The sequence below is a fragment of the Notothenia coriiceps genome, unplaced genomic scaffold (genome assembly GCF_000735185.1).
Source record: "Notothenia coriiceps isolate Sejong01 unplaced genomic scaffold, NC01 NC01_scaffold00000339, whole genome shotgun sequence".
NCBI classification, from domain to species: Eukaryota; Metazoa; Chordata; class Actinopteri; order Perciformes; family Nototheniidae; genus Notothenia; species Notothenia coriiceps.
This window is the reverse complement of record NW_011333040.1, coordinates 3,685,024-3,699,793: the sequence shown is the minus strand read 5'-3', so window position 1 is coordinate 3,699,793 and position 14,770 is coordinate 3,685,024. Positions and strand designations below refer to the sequence as shown.

Here is a 14,770-nt window from a genome sequence, read left to right as displayed (position 1 = left end):
AGATGGCCCGTCTCCCATGCCCGCCACCACCTACTTACTCTCAGTTAATCCACTCTGGCCTCCGGAAACCCCAAAACACTCTATCGGGGTCCGACAATTAACAAATCCTGCAGCCCCCCTGGACACCACCACTCAGTCATTCACAGCAGACAAATGCCAGCTCTTTTCTCAATTTTTTTCAAGCCAAAATAGATCAACATTTACAGCAGCCTTTAACCACTACCACACAGCTTCTCCCTCAGCAGCGACTATTGCAAAGGTTCTTTATGGCTTCACCTGCAAAAATCCTCAACAAACTTCAATATATCCAGACTCCGCCCGCCCGGCTCTACTCACCCACACCCAGTGAACACATTTACACACCGTCGCTTCTCAAGCCCTCCCCAAATGGCTCATCCCCCAGAGAATTCAGCCACAAGATCCTCCTGGATGACATTTACAAAGCCCTCCCAATACCTGGCTCCCATTCCTACCTGACTGACCCTCCTCCACAAGACACACTCCCACTCGCTCCCTCCGCTCTGCACTGCCAATCCTTCCTGTCCTCCACCCGCGACCAAACCTCAAGGTCTGCGACATGAGCCTTCTCCGTTGCTGCCACCCACCCTCTGGAACATCCTTACCCCAATCCATCAGAGATTCTTCCTCCCTCACAGCATTCAAAACATCACTCAAAACCCATGTGCCTTCAACACTGCATTCAACCACTGACACCCCACTCCCCCGTTTTTTTTCTGCTTTTTTTGGTTATATCTCTTTTTGTATTTCTTTTGTCTTTTGTTTTTTGTTGTGTTTTCTTAAATTCATCTGTCAAAGCGCTTCTTTGAGTTTCATGAAAATTCCGCTATAAAAGTCCCCATGTTTTATTTATTATTATAGAGTCACCTTTAGTGATTTGTGAAGATATCCATAAAGAAAAATCTGTTTACAGTTTCTGCTATTCAGTATGGGTGCCCTGTTGGAGAGATGTATCCACTTAGATCTCTTAATTTTTCTCTTCAAAGCTGCCACCAGATTTTTGATGCTTTAACTTCAATAAAATTTAAAAAAAAATCTCTCCCGGGGGGAACATGCCCCCGAAACCCCGTGACGGAGGTTGACCCCCTAGAGGAGGGTTTGGTCCACCTGCTGTGTTACATGCTTATTTTTACACATATGTGCTGCCTTATGCTACATCATAAGACAAAAGTTGGTTCCGTGCTGTTTAGCTGAGAACGCGCTAGAGTGGCAGGGGCGGCCCCCAAGCCCAAAGGCTCGCCTTTTAGGGCCTCCAAAAGTCTAGGACCGCGGCCCCTGGCCCTCTTAGCGTATTTACTGCGCACAGCCCCGCGTTCGGCCTTCACATCCCTACCTCCAAACGCGTACGTCCACACAGCAAGCTAGGCCTTTTTGAAAAAATCCTGAAAATCTTTTGGAGCTGGGGGTGCTGTCTTCAGGAGCTTTCGGAATTTTTCACGAGCAACGCGGACCAACAACCAATCACATGAATCTCCCGCGCCCCGGCAGTACAAAGCAAAAAAAACGGCGGATCTTATGGTGAGCCATTATATACAGGACTGCTCTTCAGAAAATTAGCTAATATGTGATAAAGTTCTTTATTTTCTGTAATGCAAAATTAAATAAACAAAACATGTATACATTCTGGCATTTCTATTACAAATCAACTGCAAATATTGCCAAGCCCTTTTATATGTTAATATTGGTTGATTATGCATTACACTTTAAGAAAACTCAAAAACTCCGTATCTCAAAAAATGTAGCAATAGCTTCCTCAGACCAAGTAAAAAAAAAGATTTATAACAGGCATAAACACAAATCAAACAATTTGAAAATGCTCCATTAAATGCACTCGAGTACGTAGTTTGCAATTCCTTTTTGCCACGGGGATTACTGCCGATCAAATCGCGTGGCATGGAGCGCCAATCAGGACCTGTGGCCATATGCTGAGGTGGTGTTATGGATGTCCAGGATGCCTTCAATAGCGGCCTTTTAGCTCGATTAGCATTGTTGCTGTCCTGGTGTCTTTCAGCTTCTTTCTTCACCAATACCCCACATGATTCTCGTATGGCCGCGCTTCAGGTCAGAGGGAATTTGCCAGGGCCAATCGGAGGGACTAGTAATGGCCATGCCGTCAGTACACCAGTTACTGATGGGTTTTGGCCACTGTGGGCAGGTGCCAGATCATGCTGGGAAAATGAATTCCTCTCCTCCATAAGAGCTTTTTCAGCAGACGGAAGCATGTAGTGCTCTAAAATCTCTTGGTTACACAGCTGCAATTGTTACTCTGGGCTTTGGATGAAACCACAGTGGGACCAACACCAGGCAGCTGACATGGCTCCCCAAACCATCGCTGACTGTGGCGAACTTCACACTGGGATTTCAAGCCACTTGGATTTTTGCTCCTCTCCAGCTTTTCTCCAGCACTCTGGCGCCTTGACTTTCCAAAATGAAATACAAACTTGCCTTTTCGTTCTGAAAAAGAGGACTTTTGGACCACTCGCTGCCACTGTCAGTGCTTCTTTTCCTAGCCCAAGTCAGACGCCTCTTCCGTTGTCTTTGAGTTCAGAAGTGGGCTTGACCATGGGAATAGGCTATTGTTAGGCCCCATTCCCGGACACGTCTGTGAACAGTGACTTTTGATACCTGGGACTCCAGCCTTCAGCTCCACTGTCTTTGAAGCTCCCCCCAAATTCTGGGAAGCGCGACTCTTCTTCACAATTGCTGTTTAAGGCTGCGGTCATCTCTCTTGGTTGTGCAGCGTTTCCTGCCACATTTTCCCCCTTCCAACAGACTTTTGGTGGATGTGGCTTTTGAAACTGCACTCTGTGACCGCTTGCTCTTGGAGAAATTTCTTTTTTGTGTCTTACCCTTCCTGATGGAGGGTGTCAATGAACGGTCCTCTGGACAGCCAGTCAGATCAGCAGTCTTCCCCATACTGTCTGATTTAGTTTTTACTGAAACCAAAGCTGAGTGTTTTTCAAGGGCTCAGGAAAACCCTTGCAGGTGTTTCGATGTTAATTAGACGATTCACAGTGATTTCGTTTGAACACCCTTACTAGATACTTTTTCATGATTTTCTAATATTTAGAGAATAGTGATATATTTGAGTTTTTCTTAAAGCTGTATGCCATAATCAGCAATATTACTAAATAATAAAAGGCTTTGCAATATTTCAGATGTTGATTTGTAATGAATCCAGAATGTATTGGGAACATTTTTGTTTTTTTTAATTGCATTACAGAAAATAAAGAACTTTATTCACAATATTTCTAATTTTTCTGAGGACAGTCCTGTATATAGTATAAACTCCCCCAAACAGGCGAAAACCTTACCAGTTTCACCCACTGTCTCTGCCCACCTCCCTCCATGCCTGGTTCCTTCGGGTTTGTATTCCCGGTAAATAGTTCTGGGGTCGGTAAAGGAACTGGGTGATTTTGCTTACCGTAATTTCTCGTTTGGGCAATATGAGGGAAATGAAACCTGCAGGTCTGGCTCTCCCAGCTTGCACGCGGTTTGATTGGCTACTATGGCTAGCGCTTGTTACTGTCCAGATTTGCATAAACGCGGATTTTGATTGGCTGACGCTTCCAGGCTCAGCTTCAAAAGTTGAACATTGCTCAAGCTTTGAATCCTGAAAAATCCTGTTAAATCCTGTAAATCTTCGCCTCGCTTCCCCAGAATGCAGTTCGCGGCGAAAAGCCGAGGCAAAGTGACGTCACTCCCATTCAAAGTCAATGGGCAGAGAAGCGTGGGAAGCGTTGGAAGATTTTTTTAAAGCTGCTGTGTGGACCTACCGTAACAGGAAACAGTTTGTCTCCATCAATGGCTCAAATTCACCCCCGACCTGGGTGTCATCCTCGACTCCACCCTCTCCTTCCACTCCCACGACCACCGACCGTCACTCTCGGAGTCGGTTGCCGAAGCCCTAGTCCATGCGTTTGTCACCTCCCGCTTGGACTACTGCAATGGTCTCCTGTTTGGGGTTCCCAACAAAACCCTGGACAGGCTCCAGTATGTCCAAAACTGTGCTGCTAGGGTACTCACACATACAAAGCCGTGGCAGCACATCACTCCCACCTTCATCCACCTCCACTGGTTGCTGGTCAAGTCCCACATCACCTACAAAGTCCCTCCATGCCCATGACCCCCAGTACCTATCGGACATCCTTCACCCACATGCCCCACCCCGGAACCTGCGGTCTTCAGACTCTGGACTGCTTACCACCCCCGCACCAACTGCGAACCTCCGGGGACAGAGCCTTCAGTGTGGCAGCCCCCACCCTCTGGAACGCTCTCCCTGCGGAGATCCGCAACATCTCCACGCTTGACGCCTTCAAAAGGGCCCTCGACCCATCTGTTCACCAAGGCCTTTGGCCCCTAATCTATTTGTGGTTTTTGTCTGTCTGACTGGTTGTCTGATTGCCTTTTGTTTTGTTATGTTTGTTTTGCCCTGTTCTTCCTTGTAAAGCGACCTTGGGTTCCATGAAAGGCGCTATATAAATCTAAGCTATTATTGTTGTTATTATTATTATTATTATTATTGTGCTCGATCAGTTTTTCTTTGTTTTCTTCTACCTTCCCCCTGTTTTTGTTATAAGCTTTAGTTTATTAAAAGCTTGCTTTATGTTATATACACCTGATAATGACATCCTTTCATAGAGGATGGTCTGGTGTATCTTATGCTAAAGGAAATAACAAAGGAAGCATTGAAGCTCCTTTCATTTCATCTAGAGGAATCAAACAGCTCTTATCATGACTGCACCTTTGGTACTCCCGGGACATTTCAATTATTTAGGAACGTTTCTAAACAAAAAAGACTATTCAACCACAAACCACAAAGGGGAAAAGTCAGAGACAAAAAGGCTGATCTTTCATCTCTCAGCAGGCCTGAGGTGTGTACTGCTTCTCCACAAGCTTGCAGAACTTCAAAAAGCAGCGTCCATGCCTGGGAGAGCTCTCATCGTCCTATTCAGCACTCTCATCTGCATTTACATTCACTCTGCATTCTGGATAAAAACTCTAACATAATCTGGATAAGCCTCTTACTGTGAACTGTATATATTCTGCTTCATTTGTGTCTGTTTATCCACAAACACAGAGTTCCTCCTGCACCATTCCTCCTGCAGCCCGCCTCCATCCACCCTCATGTGAGGGGACGTGTCCTGGGAACGGTGTGTCCAGATGTTAGATGATCTTATTAAAAATACATTGCATATAGGCATACTAAATTCACTTGGCAACCCTTGGGGCTGAACAATTGAAGCCACAAAGGAAGTTGAATTGGAGAGAATATGGGAAATTAATATCTATTACCTCAGTAAAGATTGTACTAATGACTGTATGGTCTCAATAGCTAATTCAAGTCTTTTTCAATACAGAATGATGATCATTTTGTAATTGATGATCCAATTTAAAGTAAAACCAGGGTATGCTTCCGTATTGTGTGTGACTTGAGTTCATGAATGTGAATGGTAACGTTATGATAGACTTAAAAATGTCTTGTACTGCGTTGAGTTGTACTGTTCTCCCAAGATGGTGAGGACCAAAATGCCCAACTGTAAAATTTCACAATCGTATATATTAAGCGTCTTTGAGCACCCGTAAAAGTGCTGACAAAATAAATCTATTATTATTATTATTATTATTATTATTATTATTATTATTATTATAATAATAATATATAAGTATATAACTGTAACCTAGGATCAGCCACTTTGTGCCAGTAAGCGTCAGGCTCCACAATAATAGGCTTGACCCCCCCATAAAAACCCATTTAAGTACATACAATGTAACAACCTGCACTGCATGTACTTATGACTTGCACCTGGACTCCCACTCACAAATTGATATATATTTAACATATAATTATACTGTATATATTTAAACACCTTTAATTTTAATTTATAGCATCAATAACCTTTTTTTATCTCATACATTCCTTTATTTATATTATTATTATTATTATTATTATTATTATCATGCTTGTGTGAATTCCTATATATCCTATCCTCTGTTTCACCCTTATTGCTGTTGCTGCTAAAAACCCTGAATTTCCCAATGAAAATCAATAATGCTTCATCTTACCTTATCTAATGGTGTATGTTAATAGTAGTTGCTGTTGTGTCTATGTATGTCAAATTGAGAATTGTTCTTTATTTAAAAGGCTTTTATGTTTGTTCTGTACAGCTGTAAAGTTATTATTATGTATTGATCATCAATCCCAAAGCTAACCCAAGGTCAGTTCTGCTATCTGTATTGGTATACGTTTTTGTTGGACCTTCTATATGACCGACCATTAACATGCTCACGGGGAGAGTTAAGACTCTGGGCAGGGATGGAAATGATGCCCTTTTCTGGCATATTAACTCTGTAATGCTTGGCACAATAGAGACAGATGGAGTCATTTTCAGTTACATAACCCTCCATAATTTACACCCAACGTCTGAGCACATTAGAGGGTCGATTACCAACGAAGATCAGGCGGTTTGAAGCAGGGTGATTAGGTATGAGGAAGTTTGCATGTGTGTGCGTGGGCGTTGATGAACTCTCTGTAATGTCACGTCCCTGTGCCACCTTCATTGCTATTGAAGGCCATGCCTGGCAAAGGGAACGGATATGTCTCACTCTCATGCCTTCCCAGCAGGCGTGTGAAAGCTCCTGCGTTTACACGCTGCATGGTGGCCGTGAATCAGGCAGACTCTCCGTATATTTCTTGCCTCGAGTATGACTACTTTTCAGTCAAGCCATATTTCCAGATAGTGTTTTTTTCTCTTGCAAAAAAACAAGCTGCTTTGGTGCACTTGAGAGTACTTCAAAACAGTGCTTCATCAAAAGTGTGTTCATGGGTTTTGTTTCTTTTACAACAATATCTTAACATTTTATTTCAGAATAACATATCCCCTTTGGTTTTTATGATCTATTCTACACTGAAAAAACTGAAATGTTGACTTTAATTAAATGTATTATGTCAACAGACTTTACTTAACTGTATTAGGTTAGCTGAAAGCAATAATATAATTTAGTTATGTGAAATCTGTTGACATGATACATTTAATTAAAGTCAACGTTTCAGTATTTTCAGTGTACTTGGGCTACTGTCAATTAGCTTTGACCATTATCACTGACCAGAGTTTTCCATACAACAGACAGTGATGACACCAGCGCTTTTCTGAAATGTCAGAGACTTATATATATACCAGACAGAGCGCTGTAAAAAAATAAGTTTGGTGCAATGCTTTTACTCTAGCAGGCTCAGAAGCTCTCCTTATTGGGATAAAAGAATAATTGAAACACTCTATACCCTCGGCATCTATTTGGTGTTTCAGTGATGCCATTAGGCCTTCTTCCAGTGGGACTGAAAAAGGGACAATCAATGTGGACATTTCATTAAAGCATTATTGGTTATTAAAATAGGCATATATTAAAACTCTCACATATTTTACTCGGTCAAAGACAGAATAAGTTCTTCTAAGTCACTGTAAACCTGCTGTGATGATAAAAGATGGACCTTTTTTGAATGGCTGCAGGAAGAAATGTTTAATAAAGTTAAATGATAAAATCACACTCAGCGTGTAGGAAGTGTATTAGGAGCAACATTAAACACCTTTCAAAGAGAGAAGCAAAGTTGAGGATTTTCTGAAGTGAGGACACAATATGCAACAGAAAAAAGGTTCATGTTACCTAAAGAAAAAATAATATATGATACAGAAAGAGGTAATTTAAAGCGATGTAAAGCTGGAATCTATGCCAGTACATATTGTTCAAGTGACAACTGAAGATCGGTTTAACCATTTGTCCAACAATATCTTCATTACAGAAATTATAATTGTCTGTTATTACCTATTGAACACCCCATTATCTTGGATTTGAATATGTCTGATCGTGCAGGATTTCATACTTTATCGTAACTACTTGAGCTGAGCTGTTTTGCGTGTTAAAGTGTGTTGTCTTATTGTGGATAGTGTGTTAATGTGTGTTTGACTGCACCACTACCATCACGTAGCATGGGAAGATTGATAGCCAAGGTTAAATACAATCTAGGTAATTTGCCAAGACATAAAATCATTATATGTTCACATGTTAAAAGTAAACACAGTTAACCATAAGAGTAATAAGAGTATGACATGACTTTATTAAGGACTAGACATATATCTTGAAGATTGCAAGTTGAGTGCACTTAATGATAGAGCATAATTCTGGATCTGTATGCAGTGAGACAGCTATAGCAGAGACAATCAGACTGTCTCTGTGCCTCGCCCTGGAGTGGCCAATGCAAATATTAGCCTAATCCCACCTCTCTATAGAACAATCTCTCAGGCCCATGTATTATTCATCATAGACAAGTTGTTTCAAAGTCATTATGAATCAAAATCTGTGCCTAAGAACAGAGAGAAAAAAGAGAGATTAATGGATCTCATTTAGGAGGAACGTCTACTACATTATAGAGCTTGAAGGAGGCAGAGGATTCACCCTAAACCAGTCTTAACTGATTCACTGTAACATATTTCTCTTAAAGACAATACAGCTAGTCAAGGTAAATTACACATCCTCTCCACTCAGCATTTATGATGGAGTACCCCACCTGAGCTCACCTTAGCTGTGATAACACCACAACACCAATCCCACCCAGTCTCTTCTGCTGAAAGGATGACAGCAATGACCCCACAGAGAATCAGTGTAATGTTGACTGGATAATAGAATGGTACGTTACGGTATGACACAAATAGTCTTATCATCAATACTACCGGTCAGAGGAAATTAGAGTCTCTTCCTAGCTGGGTGTTGGACAGATGTGGAAAAAGTACTTAGTAGTTTCTTTACATAACTAAGTAGTAATACTAAAGTGTATAAATACTCAGTTAAAAGTCCTGAATTCAAAACTGTACATACTAGGATGTAAGATTAAAAAAGTATTTGAATTACAATATAGTTTAAATTACAAAAGTAAAATTACTTATGCAGAAGGACCCATTTAAGCAGCACATATTTTAGATTATTGTATTAAACTTATTGCTGCATTAACGTGTTCAATGTATTCAATGTTGCGCTTGGTAAAGGTTGGTTTATTTGAATTACTTGATATACTACTGGGTAGTTTAAAGTGAAAATAATATATGACAATGTATTAGTTCATTTACATGTTGTATTAATAACCTAAATCTAGTAGCTAGTCACTTAATATGTAAAATACATTCAGTTGAGTAAAGAGTATACCTTTGTGACAAATGTAGTGGAGTAAAATTATAAAGTACATAAAGTAGGATAACATGAAACTACTCAAGTAAAGTACAAGTACAATACTTGAGTAAATGTGATTAGTTACATTGCAACGCTGATGTTGGATAAATGCCACTCTTATAATAGATTCCTCATAAAGCATGTATTTGATGCAGCAGCACTTCAGATGTGTAACTATGATCAACATGTTTATGAATATGTTGAACAGAACTGTCTGAAGATGTATGGTATTGTAGGCACAGATACACCTCAGGGGGGGGTAGCACCTGCCCTTTGTCAATCGTACCTTTTTTTTCTTTGTACCTTGCATTACTTACCGTACCTAGCTGACATGCATTTTGACATGCATTTTGATTGGATAACGTGTTGAAAACTCTATATGGCGATTGGCTAAGGCACAAGGAGACATTTATCAATCATTAATTGACTAACCCCCAGCAGTGTTTGTACTGACCTAAGTCATGGATTTGTTTTAAATACAAACATTTAAATATCCATTTAACATTGTCACAAAAAGTACTCATTCCAGGCAAATATGTATTTAATTAGTAACAGCGCCACTGTGCCCTTTTATGATTTTGGGCCCCTGCCTCTTTACATCCTCTACACGTGCCTGCTCATATGTAATCCTATCATATGTCTAAGAGTCAGGAGCAAGAATCAACCAGATCCTTCCTAACTACATGTAACCTAAAATAATGACTTTATATTTAATTGTGGAAGTTCTGCAAAGTAGTATAGGTTGCATGGCATGCATGGCATTTTTACTAGACCAGTGTTTTTTGTTTATAATAAATAAATCAACTAATTGAACTTGTCAGAAACAAAAAATCAGTCCCTGCTTAACGAAAAGGATAAAAAAAAACTCATTTAAGATCAAAGACCAGTTGAAAAACTACTGAACAACAAAAGGAACTGCATAGAAAAATGGCATCTGACTTCTTTAGGCGCTTTCACACCAAGTACTTTCCCCAGGAATAGTTCCCGGAACCTAGTTTCCCGGATCTCTTAATTCCTGAACTACCTAGTAGATCGCGTTCACACCCGAATAAGTCTCTGAGGGAGGATTACGCAAATGAAGCCGCTGACGTCACTTCCTCTTCTTCTGCTTTGGGTTTACTGATAGGCCGCAAACAACTTCACGGCGCATAATGCCACCCGAAGTCCCGGAGCCCCCCGGGTAAATCGCCAGAAGCACTGACACCTCCTCATCTCCACCGCCGGTTACGATTTACGTACGGCTCGGTTATTCTTACAGCCGCGTAGTGTTTTGAAAAGCCTGCAACATGTCCCGCACCCAAACGTTAGCGGGTTCGGTTAGTCTTTAACCGTTGGAAGAAGAGCGGGGTCCTTCATGGTGGAGATCGCGGTTCGCCCTGACTTTTCCGCCAACTTTTGCCAGGCGGCTTTATTTTCAAGATCAGGCCTAGAAAAACCAGGACACTGCGGCTTGCCTTGCGAGGGGCTCCTTGGTAGCGCCTCTCGCATAAGGACCTTTTCCTTGTAATGCAAGGCCAGCCTTTCGTGGAGAGAACGTGTCGGAGTGGAAAACAAGAACGACCAACAGCCTAAATCTTTGGGAACAAGTTTACACCCTCAATCACCCCCTAGTAAGGTCTGTCAAAACGCGTCCCTAATTTTGTGCAGTCCAGACCTCCTCCGTAGTTTACAGGTAGGTAGGTAGGTAGGTAGAAGAGGGCGAATGAGTCACCGGCACCAGCGCCGCTGCCGACATCGTCAAGTCGCCTCTCGCGGGGTTCTGAAAGAACAAAGGGACCCCGGGTGTAGTTTTGGTCGACGACTGACCTTGACGATGGAGGCGCTGAGCGCTCGTGACTAATTCGCCCTCTTCTACCGTACTACCTACTACCTGTAAAACTTTACGAGGAGGTACTGAACTGCACAAAAATTAAGGCGACAGTTTGGCAGACCTTTACGTACGCGGGGTGATGAAGTGTAAACCTGTCCCAAAAGAATACTGTCTGCGTTCTTGTTTTCACTAACGTTCTCGCTACGAAGAGGTGTGGCCTCAAATGAACCAAAGGTCCTTATCAAGCCTACCAAGGACCCCTAAAACGAAAGTGTGTGTTTTCTAGACCTTGATCTTGAAAAAAAATAGCCCTTGGAAAGTGGGGAAAAGTCAGGCAGACGATCTCTCCACCATGAAAGGACTTTTTCCAGGTTGACAGGTACAAACGGACCCGCTAAACGTTTGGTGGCGGGACCTTTGAGGCCTTTTAAAAACACTCCGGCGGTAAAATGAACGAGCGTATCGTAATAATCGTAACCGGGTCGGCGGTGTTGGCCCCTGCTGCTCTTTATTGAATATCGTTGTGTTTAATTTTTGCACCCTTCGCCCCCCCTACTCCTCCACGTCACGAAGACCGCTCAAATGGGCCCCCCGGGCCCTGAAGCCCACCGTAAATGGACGCGGCCTTCAACAAACGCCGGATCAGTCATTTGGGTTTCGTCTTCTTCTCCCTTCAGCTGCAGTCGCCTGAAGTAAAACGCATTGAGGGAGTCTCTGAATAACGCCCAGCACCTTGCGCTAGACTTGATCAGTCAAGTCCTTATTCTCTAGGCCCGTTTGATCCAAGGGACCCCCCTTGATAAGGACCGCCTTTGCATGACACCAACGAGCACCTTTCCGGATTTCTTCAGTCTACGTAAAAAGATACGTCGAAGGAAACAACAAGCGTCAATCAAAAAGTTGAACCAGAAAACTAGAAATTTACTCAAAAAAAACCATAGGAAAAGAGCAATTCGCCGACTAAAAAACCAAGACTGTTCAAAGTTCATCAACTAAATAAGATAACTATTGTTTTTTTGTGACCCAGATCATTTTTACGGTACGTACGGTACGGGTCGATAGTGAATGAAACGCTCTGAAGTGTGCAACGTTAGATTCCAGTAATAAATCCGAATGTACACAAATCCTTCCTGTGACCAGACTCACAGACGAGCGGACTGAGAATCTGTCATACTATCCTGAAATGTATACTCGTCCGTGCACCATCTCTTTTCGTCCGGGTTTAGTATTTTGTTGTCACCGCACGGAATGATTAATTTATGATATAAACCGGACCTTACCCTCGAGAAAAACACTGTTCCAATTTCACCTATAAATTCAAACATAATTCTGGTTAGGTCTGAATCCAGTCATGGTTTGTGACGACCCAATAGTTAATTATAGGAGACGAGGCGGAGGAGGCCAACTCTCTCTAGTAATTAACCCTGATTTGGGAGGTCGCACAACACAATCGACTGGATTCAGTACCTAAACAAATTTTGTTTGTAAATTCATAGGTAAAATTTAACAGTGTTTTTCAATGAGCTAAGGTCCGCTTTTATACATAAATTACAACTCATTGTCGGCGGTGAACACGCGGAAAAAATACTAAACCCGGGGACGGAGTAAATGTAGGCGATGTCTTTACGACACCGAGCGCCACACGCGCACGCAGGATACAACTTAGCAAAGGATTAGTATACAGCGCATTCTCTCAGTCCTCGTATGGCTCCTCACCGTCTGGCTGCTACGCACAAGGGGGAAGATTACGTTAGTACATTGGAATAACGTTATGTTCTCCGAAGTATAAATAACACCGCTGTCAAAGACGAGAGTTCGTCATGAAGCTATCCAACGCCCGGCAAACAGCGTTACGGAAGTAAAAATCATCTGGTCACACCAAAGCAGGACATAGCAATTTAGTTGCATTAACGTTGAAACAGTGAGTGTTTCCAGGACCTAGTCAGGACCGCAATGCGATTAGGTCATATTGTTCACAAGAAACAATCTGACTTCGCGCCATACTGGCCTGATGACTTCAGTAACGTTTCCTACGACGTCATCATTTACCTTAACCTGCGAAATCCGCAGAGATGAGTCCGGTGGTAGAGACATGAGGGTTTCGCTCTTAAACAGGCCAGGAGCGGCATTAGCCTGTAAGTCCGAATCAAACCGGAGGCGGGTCCTAGACGCGAACAGTGGTTAAGGACGACTCATTTGATAATGTGCCACACAAGCTGTGGCTTATTCAGAGACTCCCCTCGCCTAATGACGTCTACCGGCGACTGCTCATTCGAAACGAGTGGTTGACGAAACCCAGTCTACTACACCCACGGGCTACTTGAAGGTAGCGCGCATACGGCTGGGATGTCATGAGTGACCTAGCCAAGCGGTTGGCCGTCACACTTTTTTAGCCCGACCTACTCGTAGACTCGTGGAGGAGTAGAGTCGGCGATGGTGCAAAGAGTCGAAACACATCGGCATTAAATAACGTGAAGGCAACCCACGCGACTTCAGGATGCGATTATTAACGCTTACGCTCATGTTCATAGAGCCCGCAGAACAAAGAGCTCACTCGCCTTGTTACTTCGAGACTCTACGCAGCCTCTTAGCTGTCCGCCCTCGCCAATGACGTCAAGAGAAATTGGCGGTGGCAAGTCTTTGACTTTGTCAATCGACTCGGGCTCCGGTTTATCCGGTGGGACGAGATGGCGTCGCGTAGAGCAAAGGATGGGAGTTTGGACCACTATATTCCTCCCCAGTTACGTGGCTTTCTTGCTCTAGCGAGAGATCATGGTCTAGAAATACCCACAAGTGGCGTTTCCCACCGTCCTTGACAGAGGCGTAAAATCGACGCTTATTCCACTCTTCAACGACACACTAAGCCCTACGCTGAGCTAACGCTGAGGTGAAACAGAAGCACGACCAGTATTCTTTCGGGACGAACGTGTTCACGGCAAGCCGGTTGGATCACCCCTACGTAAGGCCGGGCTGAAGCATGTCCACCTATTCTGGTGCAGGTCAGACCTCGTGTCTATAGGTTTAATCTGGATCTAGGTCTACGCTATAAGGTAATAGAGAGAGGGCGACCAGGCCACCGCAGACCCTAGCGCGTCAATCGTCAAGGCCGACTACACCGGTGTCGCGCTTGAAAGAAAAACACCTGAGTTGGTCGAGACGACCTCTGACCGCGATGGAGGCGCTTGGCTGGTGTGACTATTCGCCGCGCTCTTCTACCTACCTACCTACCTACCTGTAAACTTTACGAAAAAGGAGGTACTGAACTGCACAAATTAGGACAGTTTTGACAGACCTCTTACCCTAGGGTGATGAAGCGCGCGGGTGTGGAGCGTAAAACTGTCCCAAAAGAAATACTGTTGTCGTTTCTGTTGTTTCACTCAACAGTTCTCCACGAAAGTGTGGCCTCATGAGAAAAAGGTCCTTATCAAGCGCTCCACAAGGACCCTAAAACGCAAGTGTGGTTTTTCTAGACCTTGATGATCTGATGAAAAAAAGCCCTTGGAAAGTGGGGCGAAAAGTCAGGCGGACGATCTCTCCACCATGAAAGGACCCTTCTTTTTCCAAGGTTAAAGACTAACCGACCCGCTTAACGTTTGGTGCGCGGACATTTTGAGGCTCTTTTTCAAACAACTCGGCGGTAAAAATACAACGAGCGTAATCGTAATAATCGTAACCGGGTCGCGTGGTTGCCTCTCTCTTATTGAATACCGTTGTGTTTTTATT

At 43.1% G+C, this 14,770-nt stretch overlaps 1 protein-coding gene across 1 annotated transcript in view; it reads left to right on the top strand.

Annotated features, from left to right (window-relative positions):
- Positions 1 to 477: 477 nt before the first annotated feature.
- The window catches only part of LOC104950182 (myosin-9-like), a gene marked incomplete at its 5' end in the record, with an annotated part of 32,729 nt that continues 18,436 nt past the window's right edge, over positions 478 to 14,770 (top strand). Inside the window, 2 exons of the mRNA XM_010776671.1 lie at positions 478 to 497; positions 13,024 to 13,030. Coding sequence (XP_010774973.1) covers positions 478 to 497; positions 13,024 to 13,030 — 27 coding nt within the window. The remainder of the gene's footprint in view (positions 498 to 13,023; positions 13,031 to 14,770) is intronic.